At 37.9% G+C, this 27,162-nt stretch overlaps 1 protein-coding gene across 1 annotated transcript in view; it reads right to left on the reverse strand.

Moving 5' to 3' along the window:
- LOC150079064 (oxysterol-binding protein-related protein 11-like) overlaps nt 1-27,162 on the reverse strand; it is a 218,654-nt gene that overhangs the window by 159,930 nt on the left and 31,562 nt on the right. Inside the window, exon 4 of the mRNA XM_090382937.1 lies at nt 18,523-18,570. Coding sequence (XP_090239063.1) covers nt 18,523-18,570 — 48 coding nt within the window. The remainder of the gene's footprint in view (nt 1-18,522; nt 18,571-27,162) is intronic.

Genomic DNA, 27,162 nt, shown 5'->3' on the forward strand with positions numbered 1-27,162 from the left:
GATTTTCTAATAACTGAGAGGAAAGTGGAGGACAAATTGTTGAGGATAAACATAAAAAAGGCACCCGGGGTGGATGGGATCTATCCAGTTATACTAAAGGAGGCAGCAAAGGAAGTAAGCAAACCACTAGCCATAATTATGAGAGCTTCTTTGGACTCAGGGGAGGTACCCATAGACTGGAGACGTGCAAATGTAACCCCAATTCGTAAAGGAGGATCAAAGGCTGACACAAGTAACTATAGACCTGTTAGTTTAACTTCGGTTCCAGGAAAATTAATGGAGGCACTGGTTAAAGAAGCACTGCAGGATCATCTGGACAAGAATTCAGTTATAGCTCAGACACAGCATGGTTTTGTTAAGGGCAGGTCTTGTCTGACCAATTTGATTGGATACTATGATGTAGTCACAAAAGAACTGGATGCAGGGAATAACATTGATATTATATATTTGGATCTTAGAAAGGCTTTTGATACTGTTGCACATGGAAGACTGCTGCACAAATTGGAGCAGTGTGGCATTGGAGGCAAATTGCTGCTATGGATAAAGGGATGGTTGAGTGGCAGAAGACAGAGAGTGGTAATCAATGGACACTGCTCAACGTGGACTAATGTTATTAGTGGAGTTCCTCAAGGTTCGGTGTTGGGTCCATTGTTGTTTTCTGTATTTATAAATGATATTGATGATGGTATATCAAGCTTAATGTCCAAGTTTGCAGACGATACAAAGGTTGGCAGGGTTGTTAAGGACACTACTGACAGTATGCTGCTGCAACAGGATCTGGAAAGGTTGAGCAGATGGGCTAAGAGGTGGCAAATGAAGTTTAACATTGACAAATGTAAAGTACTACATATGAGAAACAGTAACCCCAGATCAACGTATCAACTCTGTGGTACTACGCTGACAGTGGGAGAGAATGAAAAGGACCAGGAGGTAATTGTGCAGGCAGATATGAAGTTCTCTGAGCAGTGCAGACGAGCTGCAAGAGTAGCTCATGGTGTCTTGTCAATGATATACAGGAATTTTTCTAGCAGGGATAGGGATGTGATTATTCCATTGTATAAGGCATTGGTCAGGCCACACCTTGAGTACTGTATACAGGTCTGGAGGCCTCATTTCAAGAAGGATGTAGAGCTGCTGGAATGAGTACAGAGAAGGGCAACAAGATTAGTGAATGGAACAAAGGGTTGCTCTTACGAAGAAAGGCTTAAGTTTTGCAAATTACAGAGTCTGGAGACTAGGCATCGGCGAGGTGACCTGATAGAGGTGTATAAGGCTTTGAATGGCTTGAGCATGCTCAATGCCGACGGGATTCTTCCTCTTGCTCAGAATAATCACCTGAGAGGGCATAAATTCAAATTAAGGAAGGACGGATGTCGGATAGATGTGCGGAAATTTGCCTTTAGCCAGCGGGCAGTTGGGTTGTTGTATAGACTTCCATCCCTTGTCGTGGAAGTTGATAGCCTAAATAAGTTTAAGGCTCAGCTGGACAGGTATTTCAAACGAATGGAGGGGTGAAATGGGAGTGGTGGTTGTGTTTTTTTTTTTTTTTTTTGGCTGATGCTGAATAAGCTTGCTTTCTTGCATCATATGCCTCTACTAATGCTAATGCTAATGCTAATACTTCAAGAAGAAAGTATACAAAATTCATATGATAAAGGGATTAAAGACGAAATAAGTAAACACCGGAGAGAGAACAAATAGAAGAAGAATGGAATAATATAAGAAATATAATTCAGAAGAGAGCAAAAGAGACACTAGGACAATTCAGGAAAAACTATAATAAGAGGGGGTAAAGATATGGAATGAAGAAATAGCTAAAGCAGTATATGTTTTGTATATACCTTAAATATATACAAAACAGGACAGGTGAGAATGAAGAAATATATAAACAAGAATGCAATAAAACTAAAGATATAATAAGAAAGGCTAAAGCAGAGTCATGGAATAGATTTATAAGCACAACAGAACATGATGTTCATGGAAGACAAAATTTGGCATATAAAATGATGAAACACTTGAATAACACAGAGAAAGACACTTCAAGAAAAAATATAATAAAGGAAGAACAAAAGGAAAAACCATTATGAAGAACTGTGGAAATAACCCAACATATCAAACAGAAGAGATACAGTTAGACCCAGTTAGTGACATAGATCCGATAACGAAGGAAGAATTGGAAAAGGCACTGAAAGCTACAAAAAATAGGAAAGCAGTAGGAATGGATGGTATAAATGCAGAACTGATCAAGTATGGAGGAAGTTTTTTAAAAGACAGGATACTAAATTTATTTAATAAATGAATACCAGAAGAATGGAAGATAGCAAAAATTATTTCAATATTTAAAAAAGGAAATAGAAATGATACAAAGAATTATAGAGGGATTAATATACTAAATACAGCATATAAAATGTGTAGAAAAATAATAAATAATAGAATTAAAATTATCTCTGATGAAATATTAATAGAAGAACAGGCAGGATCCTGTACAGATAATATATTTATATTAAAACAAATAATATAAAAACGAAAAGAATTTTTTTTTTTTTTTTATGTGAACAAAAACACAAGAGGTATTAGAACCTATAGTACTTAGTACCATGCTTGGGTTGGAGGTTGAGAAGATGAAAGAAGATATTTGTTGACATTGGACTTGAACTTCTGTTGATTGTAATTTTCGGGAAATATGTATGAAGGAAGGTTGTTCCAGAAAACAGCAGTTGAATGAACAAATGAGGAAGATGAAAAGTTGGTTCTGTGGGTTTGAAGTTGGACAGTAAATGGATGTTGGCTGGTGGCGGCACGTGTTCGGACTGTTTTGAAAGAGAGAGAGCAGGAATTATAGAAGCCAATTCAGAAGAACAGTGCCCATGGAATTATCTGTACAAGAGGCATGCAGCAGAAACAGTACGTCTATGAGAAAGCGAGTGGAGAGACTCTGTTAGAGATGAATCATTAATTAACCTAACTGCACTTTTCTGAATGGAATCAAGAAGCCTGAGACAGGATTTGGGGACTCCACCCCAGATGTGGGAACAATATTCCATGGCAGGGCGGATTTGTGATTTATACAGAGTGAGCAGCTGTTTGGAAGAAAAGTAATGCCGAGAGCGAAAGAGAACGCCACGTTTTTTAGATGCAGAGGACGCAATATTTGTAATGTGCTTGTGCCAAGAAAGATTAGAAGTCAGGGTAATCCCCAAAAGAGATATATCATTTTACCTAGAAATCGGAGCATCACTAAAGATAAGCATAGGAGCAGAAGTACCTTTTAGTGAGATATAAGACAAGACTGAATTTTAGAAGGGTTGAAATCAACTAAGTTGTCTTTGCCTCACTGGAGAATTACCTGAAGATCAGCATTTAAGGAATTGGTAGCAGATTCTCGAGAAGTTGAAGCTGATTGAGCAGGGCAACGTTTCTCAAAATTGAAAGTGGAATGCAATGTGCTATCATCGGCAAAACTATGGATAGGATTTCTAGTCAATGGAAGAAGGTCATTATTATACAAGAGGAAAAGAATGAGAGAAAGAACTGAACCTTGGAGGACACCAGCATTAGTGGAGAAGTTAGAAGACAGAGAGCCATCTACCATCACTTTCAGTGAGCGATCAGAGAGAAAACTGGATAACCAATTGCTAAAAACAGTTGGCAAACCATAAGATGGAAGCTTGTTTAGAAGACCTTTATGCCAAACACAATCAAACGCCTTTGAGATGTCAAGAGCAACCTTTCACTGAACCTTTCTATTGAATTAGTCCGTAAATGAGTAACATAAGCCAGAATATCACCAGTGGATCGACACTGACGGAATCCATACTGGCGGTCGTTGATCAGACGGAAGGTTTCTTGGTAGTTTAAGAGTTGGTAGTTAATTGATTTCTCCATTACTTTAGAAAGAGTAGAAGTAATTGCAATGGGATGAAAATTGGATGGGAGGGATTTGTCACCCTTTTTAGGAACTGGCTGGATATGAGCAAATTTCCAAGCAGAAGGAAAAACACCTTTGGAATAAGAAAGTGAAAAAAGGTGGCAAAGAATAGGAGTAAGTTCAGGAGCACAGGTTTTGAGAACAAGTGGAGAAATACCATCAGGACCTGGGGCTTTCTTAGCATCAAGATTCATCAAAATCCTTCTGATATCCTTTTGACGGAAGACCACAGGAGGCATTAAATGGAGCGTGTTGGGAATGGTGGGAGTGTTTTACCAAGATCATTAATACATGAGCTGGAAGGAAAATGGGATGCTAGCAGGTCAGCTTTATCCTTGGCTGAAGTGACAACAGAACCATCTGGTTTGGACAGAGGTGGGTGCAAAGATGGGCAAAAGTTGTGGCCAATAGCTTTGGCAAGAGACCAGAATGCTCGGCTACCATTAGGGCAAGAAGCAAGTTTTCTACTCTTAGCCTGTTCAACCTCTAGTTTGTACTGATTAATAACTGCTTTACAATTGTTATGAACTTTGGTGTAGGCAGAAAAGTAAACTGAAGAATTAGAAACAAGCCAATTACGATATGTAACATTCTTCTCTTGAACAGCCTTAGCACATTTATTGGAAAACCAAGGTTTAGATAAAGGATGAGATTTTAAAGAGGAGTGTGGGATAAAGGATTCCATTCCTACAAGAATAATTTCACTGACACGATCTGAGCAAACGGTGACATCAGAAGTTTTTAAATAGTAATCCGACGATAGAAAAGAAGTCTTGCAGGTCATCCCATTTTGCATTCTTGTAATGCCAAACAACACAAGATTGGGAATATCCATGAGATAAAGATTCCATTGGAGAATAGACAATCACCAAGTTGTGATCTGAAGTGCCTAAAGGAGCTCTCACTTCGACCGTGTACTTAGAAAGAAAAAGATCAAGCGTATTGGCTGTATGATTAGGATTGTCCTGTATTCTTGTAGGTAAATGAACAATCTGTGCTAGGTCATTAGTAATTGCAAAAGCCTCAGCACTTGACCTGCTGGGTCGGTGTGACTAGAAAATGGAAGCCAGCTGGAGTTGTGAACATTAAAATCACCAAGGAAAATTACCTCACTGCTAGGAAAGTTGGACTGGAGAAAGTCAAGTTGCAAAGAGAGAGGAAGTCAAAGAGCTCCAAGTGATTAGGGGAGTTAGGAGAACGGTAGAGACAACAGATGAATTAACACAATGAGGTAGAGAGATTTTAAGCCAGAGAAGATCAAAGAGAGGAGATCCCAAATTGCCAAGTCTCTGACAGGGAATATCAGAACGGACATATGCACATGTATCACCTTTGAGGCAAAAGGAATCATACAACGAATAAATTGGGCATCTGAGATGAGCAGTAGTTGAATCAACTGAAAACTGAGATTCAGTCAGAAAAATTACATGGGGTTTGGAAGACTGCAAGTGGAAATGGACATCATTGAGATTAGAATTGAGACCACGTATATTTGTGAAATGAATTAGGAAGTGCTTGGGAGGTTTAGATCTTTTCGCAGATAAGCTTGCTCTATTAGTTTGACAATTAATGGTGAATTCAATAGTAAGAAAAAAGTGGGTGGGACATGCTGTATGAAGTAATGAAATTTTTGGATATGGCGTATACGTGGTAAGAATATACGCACATAATTGACATAACGTGGCCTCAACAATGCTCCCCGCATACACACTACTCGGACTCCCTCCAGTCACTATCTGGCAGAGTAGAGGTAGCAAGATTATACACTAGTTGATCCGGAAGCCTCCTAGAGAGTTACCAATAGGTTCGGTCCGGTGTACTAACTAGCGGCCGGCCTGCGAACACCATTTTAGAGCTGTACCCTCGACATGTAAGGATAGTTGGATCTCGCCACAACGTTCATCATAACCTCAAAAGTCATCAATCATACTGCATGATGGAAGAGATAGGGAAGGGTTGACTGGAACTTAGCTCTAGAGACTAAACATGGGTTCCACCACTAAGCAAAGCCTCCAATAAGCAAAGTGGTGGTATTTCACCGGTTGATGAGAGTCATCTACCACCTAGTAAATGCACTTAGCATTTATAGATTATGAAAAAGCATTTGATCGGGTAAACAGACAAAAACTATGGGACACACTGAGTAATTAAAGATACCCAAAACATCTTACAAAAATAGTAATAGATGCAGGTAATAAATTAACAGAAGAAAGTATAATAAATCAAGGAGTAAGACAGGGATGTAGCTTATCACCAACATATATATCGAGGATATGATATGTATATGGAAAGAAGAAATTAATACAGGTATATATTTAAATACAGAGAATAGGATTAATACGCTGTTATTTGCAGTTGATCAAGTAATTATTCAAGATAGTGAAGATAATTTACAAAGAGCAGTATTTAAATTAAACCAAATAACAGAAGAATATAAAGTTATTATATCCACGATGAAAACTAGAACAATGGCTTTTAAAGGGAAAAATACGTTGAGAACAAAAATAGTTATAGACAAAATATTACAACAAGTAAAACATTTTAAATAACTAGGATGTGATAAAACATATGAAAAAGATATGAACCAGAAATTGGTGAAATTTCAAAATATATGTGGAACAATAAAAAGAACCCTAGCTAAGAAAACAAGGAAAAAATACAATTGAAATTTTACAAAGTAATGGCAATACCAACACTTCTTTATGGTTCTGAAACATGGATACCGAAACAAAGAGACATTAATAGAATACAAGCTGCAGAAATAAAATTTTTATATATTAAAGGATGTACAAAATTAGATAAAATACCAAATGTAAATATTAGAAAGGAATAAAATATTTACTCAATTAATGGAAAAATTATAGAATATACACAAAGATGGAAAGAACATGTAGAAAGAATGGAAGATAATAGATTCCCTAAATTAACTTATACATATAGAGCAAAAGGAAAAAGAGAGAGGAAGACCAAAGAAAAGATGGGTAGACCTCTTTGAGATCGGAACAGGCTGATTGCCTAATTCATGAAGGAAGATAAGAAAAGATATGTAATTTACCTTTAATACCATTCTGCTGCAATTTGTACGGTAGTCCTCCAGGCACAACAGTGTCAAAAGCAGTCCTGAAATCAAAGTATATGATATCAAAATTATTTTTTGCATCCAGTTCCTTTGCAACCACATCATAATATCCAATCAAATTGGTCAGACAAGACTTTCCCTTAACAAACCCATGCTGTGTCTGAATTATTGCTGCAGTCCTGTCTAGATGATCCTGAAATACATCTTTAACCAATGACTCCATTATTTTACCCGGAACAGAAGTTCAAACTGGTCTGTAATTACTCATGTCAACTTTCGATCCCCCTTTGTGAATTGGGGATACATTTGCACTTCTCCAGTCTGTGGAGATCTCCCCTGAGTCCAAGGATGCTCTCATAATTATGGCTAAGGGTTTGCTTATTTCCTTTGCCACCTCCTTTAATATAACTGATAGATCCCATCAATCCCAGGTGCCTTTCTTATGTTTAACTTCAACAATCTCTCCTCCACTTTGCTCTCAGTTATTACAAAATCATTAAGCACCCTGCTACAATTTGATAACCTTCTGGCATTTTCAAACCTTAATAACTCCTCATGTGTGAATGTAGATGCAAAATACTCATTCAGTTTGTTTGCTATCTGAGCAGGATCATCAACAGTCGAACCATCGATATCAAGTGGACCCATCAGATTCATCCCCTTTCTTTGAGTTTATATAAGTAAAGAAATCTTTGCTGTTTTTCTTAGCATCCTTTGCCAAAGATTTCACGTAATCTACCTTCGCCTGCCTAACCTCCTTTGTGATTTGATTACAGACTAGCCATAGACTTCTGTGTCGCCTGATAATTTATATGCATCCGATGCATTTTTCTTCTCTGTCACGAGTCTCCTTAGTTCATTTGATAACCATTTAGGTTATCAAATAGTTATCAAATGAGCTTCTTGAGCTTCTAATCAAGAAGCGTGTGCTACGCGCTGCCGCTCCTGCCCACCTGGCTACGGACACACCTAAAAGGTTGGTTGGGGGGAGAAGACAGAGAATGGTAATCAATGGACACTGCTCATCGTTGACTAATGTTATTAGCGGAGTTCCTCAGGGTTCAGTGTTGGGTCCATTGTTGTTTTCTGTATTTATAAATGATATTGATGATGGTCTATCAAGCTTAATGTCCAAGTTTGCAGCCGATGCAAAGGTTAGCATGGTTGTTAAGGACACTACTGACAGTATGCTGCTGCAACAGGATCTGAAAAGGATAAGCAGATGGGCTGAGAGGTGGCAAATGAAGTTTAACATTGACACATGTAAAGTACTACATATGGGAAACAGTAACCCCAGCATAAAATATCAATCCTGTGGTACTACACTGACAGTGGTAGAAAATGAAAAGAACCTGTGGATAATTGTGCAGGTAGATATGAAGTTTTCCGAGCAGTGCAGACAGACTGCAAGAGTAGCTCATGGTGTCTTGTCAATGATATATAGGAATTTTTCTAGCAGGGATAAGGAAGTGATTTTTCCCTTGTTTAAGGCAATGGTCAGGCCACACCTTGAGTACTGTATACAGGTCTGGAGGACTCATTTCAAGAAGGATGTAGAGCTGCTGAAACAAGTACAGAGAAGGGCAACAAGATTAGTGAATGGAACAAAGGGTTACTCTTACGAAGAAAGGCTTAAGTTTTGCAAATTATAGTGTCTGTAGACTGGGCACCAGCGAGATGATCTGATAGAGGTGTATAAAGCCTTGAATGGTTTGAGAATGCTCAATGCTGATGGATTTCTTCCTCTTGCTCAGAACAATCACCTGAGAGGGCATAAATTCAAATTGAGGAAAGACAGATGTAGGATAGATGTGCAGAAATTTGCCTTAAGCCAGCGGGTAGTTGGTTGGTGGAACAGACTTCCATCCCTTGTTGTGGAAGTTGATAGCCTAAATAAATTTAAGGCTCAGCTGGACAGGTATTTCGAACAAACCGAGGGGTGAAATGGAAGTGGTTTTTTTATTTTTTTATTTTTTTGGCTGATGCTGCATATGCTTGCTTTCTTGTATCATATGCCTCTATTAATGCTAACTACAGGTCAATGTTGCAAAAACGTCGTGAGTTAGGGTTAAATTTGAAAGTGCTTGCAATTCTGCCCAGACACGATAGGAGGGAGTACGTGATGAGAGTCTTGTCAATCAATTCGGCCATGGAGGGAATGTGCAAGGCTCAAGGGGTAAAATTTTTTTTCAGCGTGGTCTGTGCTTGTTAACAGGAGAGACTGCTTCTACAGAGATGGGATAATACTCTTAAGAATATTTGCTGATGCTATCAAGGCAGTGTTAGATGGGTCGGAAAACTGCTAGCTTGGAGGGATTCACAGACTAAAAGGTTAAAAGTAGCCCCAGTCACAGGTGAAGGTGATTCTTGCACTACGTTTATTAGAATAAGCAGCAGCCTAGAGTGAGGGGTGCTGCAGGTTTCAGGGACTGATACCAGTCACTGTTAAACAGGTGGGAATATGAGATGTGTTAGGGTAACTAAGAATAAGAACAGGTGCATGTATACTTGCATGTATACCAATGCTAGAAGTATACTAAATAAATTTGATGAATTTGAAGTGTTGGTCAAGACATCAAAGGCAGATATTGTTGAGATATCAGAGACGTGGTGTCACACAGATATTAGGAATGCAGAATTGGAATTTGGGGAATACAATATGTACAGAAAGGATAGACAGGATAGGAAGGGAGAAGGTGTTTTGCTGTTAATTAAAAAAACATAATATCAAAAGAAGTGAATCCAGTTGATATAGATGAACAGTGCACTGTTGAGTAAGTTTGTTGTGACATAAGCACTGCAAAAGCAAAAATAAGAGTAGGAGTGTGTTATAGGCCTGATGCCTCGAATGAGCACAATGAACAATTCTACAGAGTAATAGTGGGCTAGTAAATCAGAATGTCTTATAATGGAGGGATTTTAACTTCCCAGATTGACTGGAACTTGTGAGTTGATTACTCATACACTAGTAAGACTTTTGTAGATTTATTGGATGATTGTTTTCTGCAGCAGCATGTTTGAGAGGCAACCAGAGAGGGTAATACTCTTGATCTGGTAATCAGCAGTGATCATCATTCCTGTATTAAGAATTTGCAGATAAAGGAACCACTAGGTGGCAGTGATCACAGTGTACTGATGTGGGATTTACTTAAAGATATAATTACCATCAGAGGTAAAGAAAATGGTTTTTGCTTACGTAAATGTTACTACAGGTCTCAGACAGTTTTTAAATTCTGTACAGTGGGAGCAACTGATGATATTACCAACAGCAAATTCAAAGTGGGAGGCATTCAAGGAATTAATCGTGAAAGCTACTAAAAGTTTCATACCTATTAAGATATATTGTTCAAGGTTTAGGCCTAAATGGATGAGTGTCAAATGAACTAATCAGACTCGTGGCAAAGAAGAAAAATGCATGGGATGCATATAAATTCTGAATAAATATCAGGCGACACAGAAGCCTATGGCAGATAAAAGCTGGTCTATAATCAAGTCTCAAAGGAAGTTAGGCAGGCGAAGGCAGATTAAGAGAAATCCTTGGCAAAGGATGCTAAGAAAAACAGCAAGAATTTCTTTACTTATATAAACTCTAAAAGGAAGGGGATGAGTCTGATTGGTCCACTTGATATTGATGGTTCAACTGTTGACGATCCTGCTGAGATAGCAAACAAACTGAATGAGTATTTTGCATCTACATTCACACATGAAGAGTTATTAAGGTCTGAAAATGCCAGGTTATCAAATTGTAGCAGGGTGCTTAATGATTCTGTAATAACTGAGAGCAAAGTGGAGGAGAAATTGTTGAAGTTAAACATAAGAAAGGCACCTTGGGTGGACGGGATCTATCCAGTTATATTAAAGAGGCAGCAAAGGAAGTAAGCAAACCCTTAGCCATAATTATGTGAGCACCCTTGGACTCACGGGAGGTCCCCACAGACTGGAGATTTGTAAATGTATCCCCAATTCACAAAGTGGGAATGAAGGGCGACACGAGTAATTACAGACCGATTAGTTTAACTTTTGTTCCGGGTAAAATCATGTAGTCACTTGTTAAAGATGCATTGCAGGATCATCTAGACAAGACTGCAGCAATAATTCAGACACAGCATGGGTTTGTTAAGGGGAAAGTCTTGTCTGACAAATTTGATTGCTTATTATGATGTGGTTACAAAGGAACTGGATGCAAAAAATAATTTTGATATCAAATACAGTCGATTCCGGTTATTTGGGACAAATTGGGACTAGTGCATTTTGGCCCGATTAAGCGGCTGCCCCAATTATCCGAAGTTTCACGTAAGTAGTTAAAAATATAATTTACCTCCCCCCCTTTACAATTAGTTCACTGTACAATCAAATCACATTATGACGAACTCAAAATAGTAAAGAACGGTTCACTATACAATGTGCAGTAGGCGCCGATCATTATGATCACGTTTGTGAATTGAATTTTAATTCTATTAAACAGCGATTCTAATTAGCAAAAATAGGAGGAATATTATCCACAGGCTATAAAAGTAAAGATATATTAAGCACAAATTTACCCTTTATTACCTTACCAATTAAAAAATTAAATGATATGTGAAAATCGGAAGAATATACGTGATGATCAGAATAATTAATACGTACTGTAATATGTACATACTAACTAAACTAGTTGACATTTCTGTTCACTGACATTTGTTGGTGGGGGCTGAAATTTAAAACAGTAAAAAGATAAGCAATTAATAACAAAGAACAGGGCACACACAAATTGCAAGTAACACAACACGCGCAAGTGAGAACGGAGTAACAAATTAGGAAGCTTTAAAAATAGGAATGAAGAGAAGATTCTGAAAATTATTTTTTTTATATGACTGAAGATTCCATGGAAGTGTAAACACATTTTACCATAACAACCCACAGAATTCCAGCTGTAGGTATTACCGCAAATTCAATAAGATCGAGTTTACTCTCCGTTTATGATAGATTTCATTAACAGAAAAGCCCAATAAACAGGTGACTGCTAATTGTTTTTATTGTTTTATGGTTGTGACCTCCAGAAATCCGACCGTACCACGTAGTTCGGTCGGAGACAATCGTAGGGTAATCTCCAGTGCTGAGGTCTCCTGCCCCGATTAAACGGCATTTTGTCCCAATTAAGCGAAGTAAACCCTGGCTATTTTCTCGATTGGTTTTTGTTTTCTAAGATTTGCCCAAAATAAACGGCTGCCCCGATTAACCGGAATCCACTGTATTTGGATTTCAGGAAAGCTTGTGACACTGTTGCACATGGAAGACTACTGTACAAATTGCAGCAGAATGGTATTTAGGGTAAGTTGCTACAATGGATAAAAGGATTGTTGATTGGGAGAAGACAGACTACCAGAGGGTGGTAATCAATGGTTACTGCTCTTTGTGGACTATTGTTATTAGTGGTGTCCCATAAGGTTCGGTGTTGGGTCCACTGTTGTTTTGTATATTTATCAATGATATTGATGAAGGTATATCAGACTTAGAGTTGAAGTTTGCAGATGATACAAAGGTTGGCAGTGTGCTCCTGCAACAGGATCTAGAACAGTTGGGCAGATGGGCTGAGAAGTGGTAACTGAAGTTTAACAATGACAAATGCAAAGTACTCCAGAGAAACGTACCAACTGTGTGGTACTACACTTAAGGTGGTAGAAAATGAAAAAGATCTGGGAGTAATTGTGCAGTCAGATATGAAGTTTTCTGAGCAATGCAGACAGGCTGCTAGGGCAGGTCATGGGGTTTTGTCAATGATATACAGGAATTTTGCTAGCAGGGAAAAGGAGATGACTGTCCATCTGTATGAGGCGATGGTCAGGCCATGCCTTAAGTACTGCGTACAGGTCTGGAGGCCTCATTTTTTTTAGGAATGATGTAGATTTGCTTGAACATGTACATACAGAGAAGGGCAACAAGATTGGTGAGGGGAATGAAAGGATCCTCTTAACAAGAGAGGCTTAAGTTCTGCAAATTGCAGCGGCTGGAGACTAGGCACCTGCGAGGTGATCTGATTGAGGTGTATAAGGCCTCGAATCAGTTGAGCACGCTGAATTCTGATGGGATTCTTCCAATTGTTCAGATTATGAACCTAAGAGGGCATAAATTCAAATTGAGGAAAGACAGATGTAGAATAGATGTGAGGAAATTTGCCTTTAGCCAGCGGGTGGTTAATTGCTGGAACAAACTTCCATCTGTCGTTGTGGAAGTTGATAGGTTAAATAAATTTAAGGAGGAACCAGAGAAATATATTGAGAGGGAATTGTTTTCTAATTTTTTTTTTTTTACCTGATGCTGCATAAGCTCTTAAACATGCTTTCTTGCATCACATGCCACCACTACTGCTACTATTATTAGTGAATGGAACAAAGGGTTGCTCTTATGAAGAAAGGCTTAAATTTTTCAGATTACAGTGTCTGGAGACTAGGCACCTACACCTACAAAGTGATCTGATTGAGGTGTATAAAGCCTTGAATGGTTTGAGCATGCTCAATGCTGATGGGATTCTTCCTCTTATTCAGAATAACCACCTGAGAGGGCATAAGTTCAAATTGAGGAAGGACAGTTTTAGGATAGATGTGCGGAAGTTTGTCTTTAGCCAGCGGGTGTTTGATTGGTGGAACAGACTTCCATCTTTTGTTGTGGAAGTTGATAGCCTAAGCTGAGCTGGACAGGTATTTGGAACAAACGGAGGGATGAAATGAGAGCAGGTTTTTTTTTTTTTTTTTTTTTTTTTGGCTGATGCTGTTGTTGTTATTTGGTTTTTAGGAGCATTAGCAACTAAGGCCATATTGCTCCGGGATATGTGGTGGTCATTTCCTGACCTTTTCGCATCCTCCGTATTTGGTGGTGATGGGCTTGAGCCCCGGTCTAATCAAGAAGCGTGTGCTGCGCACTGCTGCTCCTCCCCACCTGGCTACGGAGGCGCCCCGCTGATGCTACATAAGCTTGTTTCTTGCATCATATGCCTCTACTAATGCTAATGATGCAGTCCATTACTTGTTTCCATAGACTCTGTTGCATCACAAAGTTTCTCCTCTTCTTTTTTCCATCCACGTAGATTCATTCACTCCCAGGTCAAGAGCAGCAATTTTTTCTTCTATAACGTAAAAAACTTCTTATGTTTTTACTGTAATTTACTGTAATTAAATTACATTTATACTGTAATTTAAAAACACAACTTACAATTTGAGAAACAAGAAAAATTGACAGTTGGAGATTGAACTTGTGGGAGGTGTGTTTTTCTGCACAAAATCCTACTTAACTCCCTCTTAATTGCATATATCCACCTAACTAATTTGTACAGACCCAATAACTATGTCATTTCTTAAACTTATTCTTCTCATACGTTACTGACACACAACTTTGTTTTCCCTTAACATGGAACCATTTCATTTTCAACCGTTAGACCACCAACTGATTATACTACTTTTGAACTACATCGAGCCACCTTTCCCAAATATGACTAAATGCCGTGTCTTAAGTGGTGGTATGATAGAGGGATTAAATTGATGTTGACTACCTCCCTGGGCACCCTTTTAATCCGTGGTCATTCTACTTTACTTTGTCGATTGCTCAGACAGGCCCACTTCCACTAACTGAAATATTTCTGAAAAGTTTCCTAAAATTGTTTAGGAAATGATTCCTAAAATTCATAATTTTCTGAAATGTTTCCTAAAATTCATAAAATTGTTTTATTTTCACTTACTATTCTTGTCAAGAGAAATAGGTATTTGTAAGACTTTGTGCCTTATAAACTTTTTGAAAATATATACTGTATGTTCAAACACACTGCAGTAAAATTACAAGTTGTTTATTATGATTCTTACAGAAATAAAAGTATAATGCATATTGTGGTCACGTTAGACTGAAAATATCACGTGTTCACAAGGAATCCAAAAACGTTGCTCTTCAGTGACTAAAAACACGTTTCAACTGGCAAAAAATGGGAGCCATGTTTGCATCGTGTTATAAGCGGAAAAGCATTGTAACAGATTTCGCTGTATTTGTAAATATATATATATATATACTGTAGCATTAGCATTAGCATAGGCATATAATGCAAGAAAGCAAGCTTAGGCAGCATCAGTCAAAAAAAAAAAAAAAAACCCTTCCACTTCACCCCTCCGTTCGTTCCAAATACCTGTTTAGGCTATCAACTTCCACAACAAGGGATGGAAGCCTGTTCCACCAACCAACTACCCGCTGGCTAAAGGCAAATTTCCGCACATCTATCTTACATCTGACTTTCCACAATTTGAATTTATGCCCTCTCAGGTGATTATTCTGAGCAAGAGGCAGTATCCCATCAGCATTGAGTATGCTCAAACCATTCAAGGCTTTGTACACCTCTATGATCATCTCGCCGGTGCCTAGTCTCCAGACACTGTAATTTGCAAAACTTAAGCCTTTCTTCATAAGAGCAACAATTCGTTCCGTTCACTAACCTTGTTGCCCTTCTCTGTACTCGTTCCAGCAGCTCTACATCCTTCTTGAAATGAGGACTCCAGACCTGTATACAGTACTCAAGGTGCGGTCTGACCATTGCCTTATACAAGGGAATAATCACCTCCCTATCCCTGCTAGAAAAATTCCTGTATATCATTGATAAGACACCATGAGCTACTCTTGCAGCCCATCTGCACTGCTCAGAGAACTTCATATCTGTCTGCACAATTACCCCCAGGCCCTTCTCATTCTCTACCACTGTCAGTGTAGTACCACAGAGTTGATACGTTGCTCTGGGGTTGCTGTTTCCCATATGTAGTACTTTACATTTGTCAATGTTAAACTTCATTTGCCACCTCTCAGCCCATCTGCTCAACCTTTCCAGATCCTGTTGCAGCGTCAGTAGCATCCTTAACAACCCTGCCAACCTTTGTATCGTCTGCAAACATTAAGCTTGATATACCATCATCAATATTATTTATAAATACAGAAAACAACAATGGACCCAACACTGAACCCTGAGGGACTCCACTAATAACATTAGTAAACGATGAGCAGTGTCCATTAATTACCACTCTCTGTCTTCTGCCACTCAACCATCCCTTTATCCATAGCAACAATTTGCCACCAATGCGACACTGCTCCAATTTGTGCAGCAGTCTTCCATGTGCATCAGTATCAAAAGCCTTTCTAAGGTCCAAATATATAATATCAAAGTTATTCCCTGCATCCAATTCTTTTGTGAGGTAAGGCAAGACCTTCCCTTAACAAAACCATGCTATGTCTGAGCTATAACTGAATTCTTGTCAAGATGATCCTGCAGTGCTTCTTTAACCATGCTTCCATTATTTTTCCTGGAACAGAAGTTAAACTCACAGGTCTATAATTACTTGTGTCAGCCTTTCATCCTCCTTTGTGAATTGGGGTTACATTTGCACATTTCCAGTCTGTGAGTACCTCCCCTGAGTCCAAGGAAGCTCTCATAATTATGGCTTAACGGATTGCTTACTTCCTTTGCTGCCTCCTTTAATATAACTGGATAGATCCCATCCACACCAGATGCCTTTCTTGTATTTATCTTCAACAATTTCTCCTCTACTTTACTCTCAATTATTACAAGATCATCTAGCTCACTGTCAGTGTTTACTTCATCTATGGCATTCCCCTTCCTGAATAACTCCTCATATGTGAATGTAGATGCAAAATATTGATTTAGTTTGTTAGTTACCTGAGCAGGATCATGAACAGTTGAACCATCGATATCAAGTGGACCAATCTGATTCATCCCCTTCCTTCTAGAGTTTACATAAGTAAAGAACTCCTTGATGTTTTTCTTTGCATCCCTTGCCAAAGATTTCTCGTAATCTGCCTTCGCCTGACTAACCTCCTTTGTAACTTGGTTACAGATCAACTTATATCTATCATAGGCTTCTGTGTCACATGTTAATTTATATGTATCCCATGCATTTTTCTTCTCTGCCATATGTCTCATTAGTTCATCCATTTAGGCCTGAACCTTGAACAATATTTCTTAGTTGGTATGTAAAGCCTAGTAGGTTCCAAGATAAGTTCTTTGAATATTATAAGTTCCCTGTATATTATTTATATTTTTTTTAGTTGCAACCTTTACTTCAAACATTACTTTAACTCTTCCCCCCCCCACCATTTGCATGGCTTGAAAAGCAAAGTGTATAAAATAATGCATCCACATGCACTGGAGAAATTGAAAGTCCACATATGGAACGAAATTGTGAATTTAGACGTCCAACAATACAAAAAGAAGTCTCGAATATGATGAAAAGAGTCTATGCAATATTCAAGAAGAAAGTGGACATCCTTAATATTTTACTATAATTTTTTATAATTACTCATCATCATTATTGTTATTATAATTACTTGAACTTAATATTATAATAAAAGAATTAATTAATTTTTATTTATTAATAATTATAATGATGGAGATATTTGAGTTACATAAATTTTGAATTGCCCCATACAACGGTGATTCAAGTGAAACCGGTATTAGTTAAATAAGCTATCTGCTTTCAAATTTGTTAAAAAATAATGAGGTTCCTTACCTTCTCTTCCTCTTACAATATACATCTTCCATTCCAAAACCTGGATTCTCTCAAAGAAGAATTTCTTTGGTTGCTTGTTTTATTTACTCATGTATCTAAAACAATATTGAGTCGATGCAAGCTGATTGTTGCTTACCCAATAAAAAGCTAGAGAGGAAAAGTTCCTAGATGGTAATGAGTCTTAGGTATATTCTTTCAAACCAAAAGTAAACAAGCCACTAAAGGGTAGAGTAATTCAGCTCCACAAAGTGAATGAAGAATCTCCAAATATGCCATTTGCAGAAAAAATGATGCTAATCACATTTTTAATTACAAAAAAGGAGTAATTTTGAAAAGCTGCACAAAGGGGAAAACTGTCAACAGCGTTTATAAGCCACCCGAAGCCTCATAACTAAGCAAATGTCAAGGGTTGATCTAACAATAGATTTGTTCATAGAATACATTATGCCTGCCCTCACTAGGCTATCATCAGATTCACATTATAAAGTGCTGCCACAACCTCTTTATTATCTTGACTTGGCTCTAAGTGACTATCACCATTTTGGTACTCAAAAAAAAAAAAAAAAAAAAAAAAAAAAGGCATTAGGGGTAGAAAGCAGTTCCACTCAAGTGAATGAGTGACGCAGCAAGACACTTAAGAAATTTTTCTCTGGCAGTACTCATGCATCTGTACTGTGAGGAAGATATTTACTGCAAAAGGAGGAGAATATGGTGAAAAAATATAAGGTTCCTTATTATTTTTAATAATAAGGAAGCTTAATGTTTAATTTTAATAAAAATAATAAGGTTTGTATAAACAACTATTTAACTTTTATTGTGTTTTGGAAACTTGCCAGCTTTCAGTATAGGAGATTTCTGAATTTATACTCTTAACATAAAACTGGGATAATCCCTTAACCGAAACAATACTAATAGAACTGATTTTCTTATATAAAGAATAAAAATTCAATATTTTAAATTTCTGAAGCAAATCTTTAGGTACTCACAGCTAAATGAACAGCACCCCTTGGTCTCTTTGATTTTATTTCATCCATCTAAAATTAAGAAATAATCATATAATCGCATTAACAAAACCTATATGATAAAAATAATCCATTAGATTACATTAAAAGTGCAAAAATATCTAAACAGTCAACACTTTAGAATGTGAATATCCTTAGATGGACCAGTACTGAAATTATTTCCTTTAAATGCCTTTAAAAGGAAATAATTTCAAATTTCTTTTCTTTATTTAAAAAAGTAATACTTTACTTTTTTAAATAAAGAATTCTCATCTTGGTAGAACAGAGAGACAAACATGCAGCACAATTATATTCTATCTATCTACCCTATCAGAATTTTATAGTGATATTAATAATTAATATTAATATCAATTTATAATAACAACAAAAAACACACTGCAGTTTTATATTACTGTCAATTTTTGAAACACAAAAATCCTTTTTTCTAACTATGTTGCTTACAAATTATATGTATAGTGTGCTTCAATTAAAAGGCACTGGGTCTATCATGTTTACTTTCAGGTTCAGGCTATCTGTCATCAAAACTGGGCTGAAAGGCTATATGTCATTAAAATTGGACTGAAATTTCTGAATTTTAAGTGAAAATTGGACTAAGATTTAGATTTTACAATTGCAAAATGAAAAATTTCTCCTAATCAACTATTTTTTTCCTATTAGGAAAGTTGTTCACTGTAATTGTTTTAGTCTAAAAATGTCATACACCTCTAAAATGAACATAAACCAATTAAAATAAAAAGAAAGGAAAGACAATGGCTGTTTGGTATGTTCACTTTGCAATTTGGTGTTTAGCTGCACTAGCTATATGACTGAAGTTGTGCTGTCTGTACTTGTTAACAGGAGAAACTGCTTCTACAGGGATGGGATACACTTAAATAGAAAGGGTGCAAGAATATTTGCTGATGCTATTGATGCAGTGTTAGGTGGGTAAGAAAACTGCTAGCTTGGGGGGGATACGACTAATAGTTTAACAGTAGCTGCAGGCAGAGGTGAAGGTGATTCTTGCACAACTTCTATTAGAATAAGTAGTGACCTGGAGTGAGGGGTGTTGGGGGTTTCAGGGACAGATGGCAGTCATCGTGAAATAGGTGGGTACATGGGATGTGTTAGGGTAACTAGGAATAGGTGCATGTATGCTTGCATGTATACCAATGCTAGAAGTATAGTAAATAAATTTGATGTATCTGAAGTGTTGGTCAAGACATCAAAGGCGGATATTGTTGGAATAGCAGAGACGTGGTGTCACCCAGATATAAGGAAGGAAGAACTGGAATTTGGGGAGTACAATGTGTACCGAAAGGATAGGAAGGGAGGAGGTGTTATGCTGTTAATTAAGAAACACATAAAATCAAAAGAAGTGCACCCAGTTGATATAGATGAACAGTGCACTATTGAGTCAGTTTGGTGTGACATAAGCACTGCGAAAGCAAAAATAAGAGTAGGAGTGTGTTATAGGCCTAAAGACTCGAATGAGTACAATGAACAATTGTACAGAGAAATAGAGTGGGCTAGTAACTAGAATGTCTTATAATGGGGGATTTTAACTTCCCAGATACTGACTGGAACTTGTGGTTGGTCACTCACACACTAGTCAGACTTTTGTGGATTTATTGGATGATTGTTTTCTGCAGCAGCATGTTTGAGAGGCAACCAGAGAGAGTAATACTCTTGATCTGGTTATCAGCAGTGATCATTCGTGTATTAAGAATTTGCAGATAAAGGAACCACTAGGTGGCAGTGATCACAGTGTACTGATGTGGGATTTACTTAAAGATTTAATTACCATCAGGGGTAAAGGAAACGTTTTTGCTTCCATAAAGGTGAGTACAGTGGTCTCAGACAGTATTTAAATTCTATACAGTGGGATAAACTGACGATGTTACCAACAGCAAATTCTAAGTGGGAACCATTCAAGGAATTAATCGTGGATGCTACTAAAAGTTTCATACCTATTAAGAAATATTGTTCAAGGTTTAGGCCTAAATGGTTATCAAATGAACTAATGAGACTCGTAACAGAGAATAAAAATGCATGGGATGTATATAAATTATCAAGCAACTCAGAAGCCTATGGCAGATAAAAGCTAGTCTGTAATCAGGTCACAAAGGAGGTTAGGCAGGCAAAGGCAGATTACGATAAATCCTTGGCAAAAGACGCTAAGAAAAACAGCAAGGATTTCTTTACTTATATAAACTCTAAAAGGAAGGGGATAAATCTGGTTGGTCCACTTGACATCGATGGTTCGACTGTTGATGATCCTGCTCAGATAGCAAACAAACTGAATGAGTATTTTGCATCTACATTCACACATGAGGAATTATTAAAGTATGAAAATGGCAGAAGGTTATCAAATTGTAGCAGGGTACTTAATGATTTTGTAATAACTGACAGCAAAGTGGAGGAGAAATTGAAGTTAAACATAAGAAAAGCACCTGGGGTGGATGGGATCTATCCAGTTATATTCAAGGAGGCGGCAAAGCAACTAAGCCAACCCTTAGCCATAATTATGAGAGCATCCTTGGACTCAGGGGAGGTTCCCACGGAATAGAGATGTGCAAATGTACCCCCAATTTACAAAGGGGGATCGAAGGGTGACACGAGTAATTACAGATCAGTTAATTTAACTTCTGTTCTAGGTAAAATAATGGAGTTACTGGTTAAAGATGCATTGCAGGATCATCTAGACAAGACTGCAGCAATAATTCAGACACAGCATGGGTTTGTTAAGGGAAAATCTTGTCTGACAAATTTGATTGGTTATTATGATGTGGTTACAAAGGAACTGGATGCAAAAAATAATTTTGATATCATATATTTGGATTTCAGGAAAGCTTTTGACCCTATTGCACATGGAAGACTATTGTACAAATTGGAGCAGAATGGTATTAAGGGTAAGTTGCTACAATGGATAAAAGGATGGTTAAGTGGGAGAAGACAGAGGGTGGTAATCAATGGGTGCCACTCTTCGTGGACTAATGTTATCAGTGGAGTCCCACAGGGTTCGGTGTTGGGTCCACTGTTGTTTTGTATATTTATCAATGATATTGATGAAGGTATATCAGGCTTAGTGTCGAAGTTTGCAGATGATACAAAGGTTGGCAGGGTTGTTAATGACAGTAATGGCAGTGTGCTACTGCAACAGGATCTAGATAATTTGGGCAGATGGGCTAAGAAGTAGCAACTGAAGTTTAACCTTGACAAAAGCAAACAACTGCATATGGGTAGAAGTAACCCGAGAGAAAAGTACCAACTGTGCGGTACTACACTTAAGTTGGCAGAAAATTAAAAAGACGTGGGAGTAATTGTGCAGTCAGATGTGAAGTTTTCTGAGCAATGCAGACAGGCTGCCAGGGCAGGTCATGGAGTTTTGTCAATGATATATAGGAATTTTGCTAGCAGGGAAAAGGAGGTGATTGTCCCTCAGTATAAGGCAATGGTCAGGCCACGCCTTGAGTACTGCGTACAGGTCTGGAAGCCTCATTTTAGGAAGGATGTCAATTTTCTTGAGCGTGTACAAAGAAGGGCAACAAGACTGGTGAGGGGAATGAAGGGATCCTCTTACCAAGAGAGGCTTAAGTTCTGCAAATTGCAGTGGCTGAAGACTAGGCACCTGCGCGGTGATCTGATTGAGGTGTATAAGGCCTTGAATGGGTTGAGCACGCTGAATTCTGATGTGATCCTTCCACTTGTTAAGATTAACAAGTGGAAGGATCACATCAGATCGAACATCGAACCTAAGGGGGCATAAATTCAAATTAAGAAAAGACAGATGTAGAATAGATGTGCGGAAATTTGCCTTTAGCCAGCGGGTGGTTAATTGCTGAAACAAACTTCCATCTGTCGTTGTGGAAGTTGATAGGTTGAATAAATTTAAGGAGGAACTGGACAGGTATTTGGAGGGAATGGTGTGATTTTTTTTTTTTTTTTTGGCTGATGCTGCATAAGCTCATACGCTTGCTTTCTTGCATCACATGCCGCCACTACTACTACTACTCTCCTCATACTAGAAATATTGTATTATTATTATTTTTTTTTATTATTCTTACATTTTTTTAAAAAATAAATTAATTAAAAAATGTGAATGTCTTTGTATCATCATTTTAGGGAAAGTACAAGGGGAAGAAATATTCCAGACTTGATCATCTCCCACAAACTAGATAACATCAGAGCTGACAGACAGTAAAGGAACAATTAGCAAGGAGTGATCACAGAGTTCAGGTTAGATGATCAAAAGAGAAGTAGCAGTTGTTAATGGCAAAGGAATAAGTTTCAATTTCAAGAAAGGGTATTATGAAAACTTGGGGCGGTACGTGGTCAGGAGCGCAAGTGCAGTAGCACATGCTCTTTGAGTGGACCAGGGTTCAAGCCTTTGACTGTGATTAACATTTGTATTGATGATTTATTGTAAACTACACTTACCCGGTGGTCATACTGGAGTATAAAAAAGAAAATTTTTTTATGTATATAATGATATGTATTACACTAAGGCATAATATAAATAGTAAAACTGGGACAACAGAAACAAGAAAGAAACAAGTATTCAAAATATGAGATGTACGACGGGCGAAGTTTTTACTGCTCCTGGAAATAGAGAAGTTTTTTCTGTTTTATTAGCTTAAATTGACATATTAACTTATTTTATAGAGTAGTTTTATATTCCTAGTTACGATACTTAGTTTAAAGTTTAACTTAGATAGAGATGTTGTAGGTTATTACTTAGTATCAGTAAGGGTATCCAATCCATGTGTTACTAATTTTGCAGCTCCACTGAACAAGAAGTTTTTTAGCCATAGTTAGCTGCTTTATTGACCAACTGTTATATTAAATTATTTTCTATAAGTAGCTTATAGACCTAGTCAAGATCCTTGGTTAATTCTAAATTGAGACAGCGAGATTTTGGAAGTTAATTAATACTTAAGTGTCCGTAGATTTACCGTTCGTAACTTGCCGCCATTGTTATACAATACAAAGTTATATCCTAAACTAGATAGTGTTAGCTTAGTATAGTATAGTATAGTATAGTATAGTATAGTATATAATATTGTCAATTAATCAGTAAAATCTATTAATCTTACTAAACTTCATTGTCAATTAAATTGTACTTTTGAACTAAATACATATAACGACTTAGAATTTACAAACGTAACATAATTAATTAATACATAACTTGATACGAAAATTACATAAACGGAACACGTAGATAATACTCAATACTGAAAAATATATTTAGATATATAGTGTTATAACTGTGTTGGGATAAAAGTTTAGGGTTATAATTTTGTACTGAAATTGAAATTTTATTGAAATTTAAATCGAAATCATGACTCAGACCAGAGCAGCAAAGCAAAAGGATCAAGCTAATAGGGGTGCTGTGGCTTAGGGGAGAATTCAGGGAGGCAGTTGCCCTCAGAATCACAGCCTTTTAAAATGCACTGCTTGCTTGATGTTTGTGGAGCAATCGGGTACGGGACATGATATTGCCATGGGGAATGTCTTTGTGTGTGCACTATGTAAGGAAATCAGGCAACAACTCAGCACTGTTATGGGCCTATATGAGAGCTTGAAGGACAGGGTTGATGCCCTCAAAGGATCTAAATTGAGGGGCCCATCAAGCTCTCAGCTGCCCACATCAACACCAGAGCTTACACTTGATCTTCACGCAACACAGTGGCAATACCCCAATGCAGAATGTGCTGGTCTCACAAGAACTAGTAGTTGTTGGTGACTCCATTGTCAGGGAAATGGTTAACATGCTTTGTAAAAAGGATAGGTGGAACAGGTCCAGGATATGTCTACAAGAGGCAAAGGTTGATGATATTGTAGAGCAGATATCATCTTTTAAGGGTTCAAAGGGTGACATTATTGTAAACATTACCACTAATGATATTAAGAGTAGGAGACCGGTGGAATTACTTAACAAGTACAGGTTGAAAAAAAGCTGTGAGTGAGGGTTGAATTTGAAAATGTCTGCAATTCTGCCCAGACACGATAGGAGGGAGTATATGATGAGAGCCTTGTCGATCAATTCAGCATTGGAAAGATTGTGCAAGACTCAAGGGGTAGAATTTTTTTCAGCCTGGTCTGTACTTGTTAACAGGAGAGACTGCTTCTACAGGGATGGGATACACTTAAATAGAAAGGGTGCAAGAATATTTGCTGATGCTACCGAGGCAGTGTTAGGTGGGTCAGAAAACTGCTAGCTTGAGGGGGGTACATGGACTAATAGATTAACAGTAGCCACTGGCAGAGACGAAAGTGATTCTTGCACTGCTTCTATTGGAATACGCAGCAGCCTGGAAAACAAGATGCAGGATATTTCAGAGACTGCTGGGAGTCATTGCAGTACAAAACACATGAGTTGTGTTAGGGTAGCTAAGAATAGGAACAGGTGCATGTATACTTGCGTGTACACCAATGCTAGAAGTTTGGTAAATAAATTAGATGAATTTGAGGTATTGCTCAAAACATCAGAGGCAGATATTGTTGGGATATAAGAGACGTGGTGTCACACAGATATAAGGAATGCAGAATTGGAATTTGGGGAGTACAACGTCTACAGAAAGGATAGACAGGATAGGAAGGGAGGAGGGGTTATGTTATTAGTTAAGAAACACATAAAATCCAAGGAAGTGAAGCCAGTGAATATCGCTGGACAGTGCAGTGTTGAGTCAGTTTGGTGTGACATAAGCATTGGGAGATCAAAATTGAGAGTAGGAGTGTGCTATAGGCCTTATGACTCTGATGAGTATAATAAAAAAACTGTACAGGGAAATAGAATGGGCCTGTAAATGAGAGAGCCTTATATTGGGGGATTTTAATTTCCCAGATATTGACTGGAATTTGTGGGTTGGTCACTCACACACTAGCAAGGCTTTTGTGGATTTATTGGATGACTGTTTTCTACATCAGCATGTTCGGGAGGCAACTAGAGGGAGTAGTACTCTTGATCTGATTATCAGTAGTGATTTCATGCATTAAGAATATGCAGATAAAGGAACCACTAGGTGGCAGTGATCACAGTGTGCTGAAGTGGGATTTACTCAAGGAGGTAACTACCATCAGGGGTAAAGGGAAGGGTTTTTGCTTTCATAAAGGTGACTACGATGGTCTGAGACAGTATTTAAATTCTATACAGTGAGACCAACTGATGATGTTACCAACAGCAAATTCAAAATGGGAAGCATTCAAAGAACTTATCTTGGAAGCTACTAGGCTTTACATACCAACTAAAGGTGGGAAGGAGCAGCAGTGCGTAGCACACGCTTCTTGATTAGACCGGGGTTCGAGCCCGTCACCACCAAATACGGAGGATGCGGAAAGGTCAGGGAATGACCACCGCATATCCCGGAGCAATATGGCCTTAGTTGCTAATGCTCGTAAAAACCAAATAACAACAACAACAACATACCAACTAAGAAATATTGTTCAAGGTTTAGGCCTAAATGGATGTCAGATAAACTAATGAGACATATAGCAAGAAGAAAAATGCATGGGATACATATAAATTAATGAGGGACATGGAATCCTATGACAGATATAAGCTGGTCTGTAACCAAGTCACAAAGGAGATTAGGCAGGCAAAGGCAGATTATGAAAAATCCTTGGCAAAGGATGCAAAGAAAAACAGAAAAGAGTTCTTTACTTATGTAAACTCTAGAAGGAAATGGATGAATCAGATTGGTTCACTAGATATTGATGGTTCGATAGTTAAGGATCCTGTTCAGGTGTCAAACAAACTAAACGAGTATTTTGCATCTACATTCACACACGAGAAGTTATTCAGGAAGGGGAATGCCAGAGGTGAAGTTAACTCTGGCAGTGAGCTAGATGATTTTATAATAACTGAGAGGAAAGCAGAGGAGAAATTGTTGAGGATAAACATAAAAAAGACACCCGGGGTGGATGGGATCTATCCAGTTATATTAAAGGAGGCAGAAAAGGAAGCAAGCAAACCCTTAGCCATAATTATGAGAGCTGCTTTAGACTCAGGGGAGGTACTCATAGACTGGAGATGTGCAAATGTGACCCCAATTCACAAAGGAGGATCAAAGGCTGACACAAGTAATTATAGACCTGTTAGTTTAACTTCTGTTCCAGGAAAATTAATACAGGCACTGGTTAAAGAAGCACTGCAGGATCATCTAGACAAGACTTCAATTATAGCTCGGACACAGCATGGTTTTGTTAAGGGAAAGTCTTGACTGACCGATTTGATTGAATACTATGATGCAGTCACAAAAGAAGTGGATGCAGGGAATAACTTTGATATTATATATTTGGATTTTAGAAAGGCTTTTGATACTGCTGCACATGGAAGACTGCTGCACAAATTGGAGCAGTGTGGCATTGGAGGCAAATTGCTGCTATGGATAAAGGGATGGTTGAGGTGGAGAAGACAGAGAGTGGTAATCAATGGACACTGCTCATTGTCGAATAATGTTATTAGTGAAGTTCCTCAGGGTTCAGTGTTGGGTCCATTGTTGTTTTCTGTATTTATAAATGAAACTGATGATGGTATATCAAGCTTAATGTCCAAGTTTGCCAACGATACAAAGGTTGGCAGGACACTACTGTCGCTATGCTGCTGCAACATGACCTGGAAAGGTT

The sequence above is a fragment of the Mastigoproctus giganteus genome, chromosome 10 (genome assembly GCF_048544385.1).
Source record: "Mastigoproctus giganteus isolate SK-2022 chromosome 10, ASM4854438v1, whole genome shotgun sequence".
NCBI classification, from domain to species: domain Eukaryota; kingdom Metazoa; phylum Arthropoda; class Arachnida; order Uropygi; family Thelyphonidae; genus Mastigoproctus; species Mastigoproctus giganteus.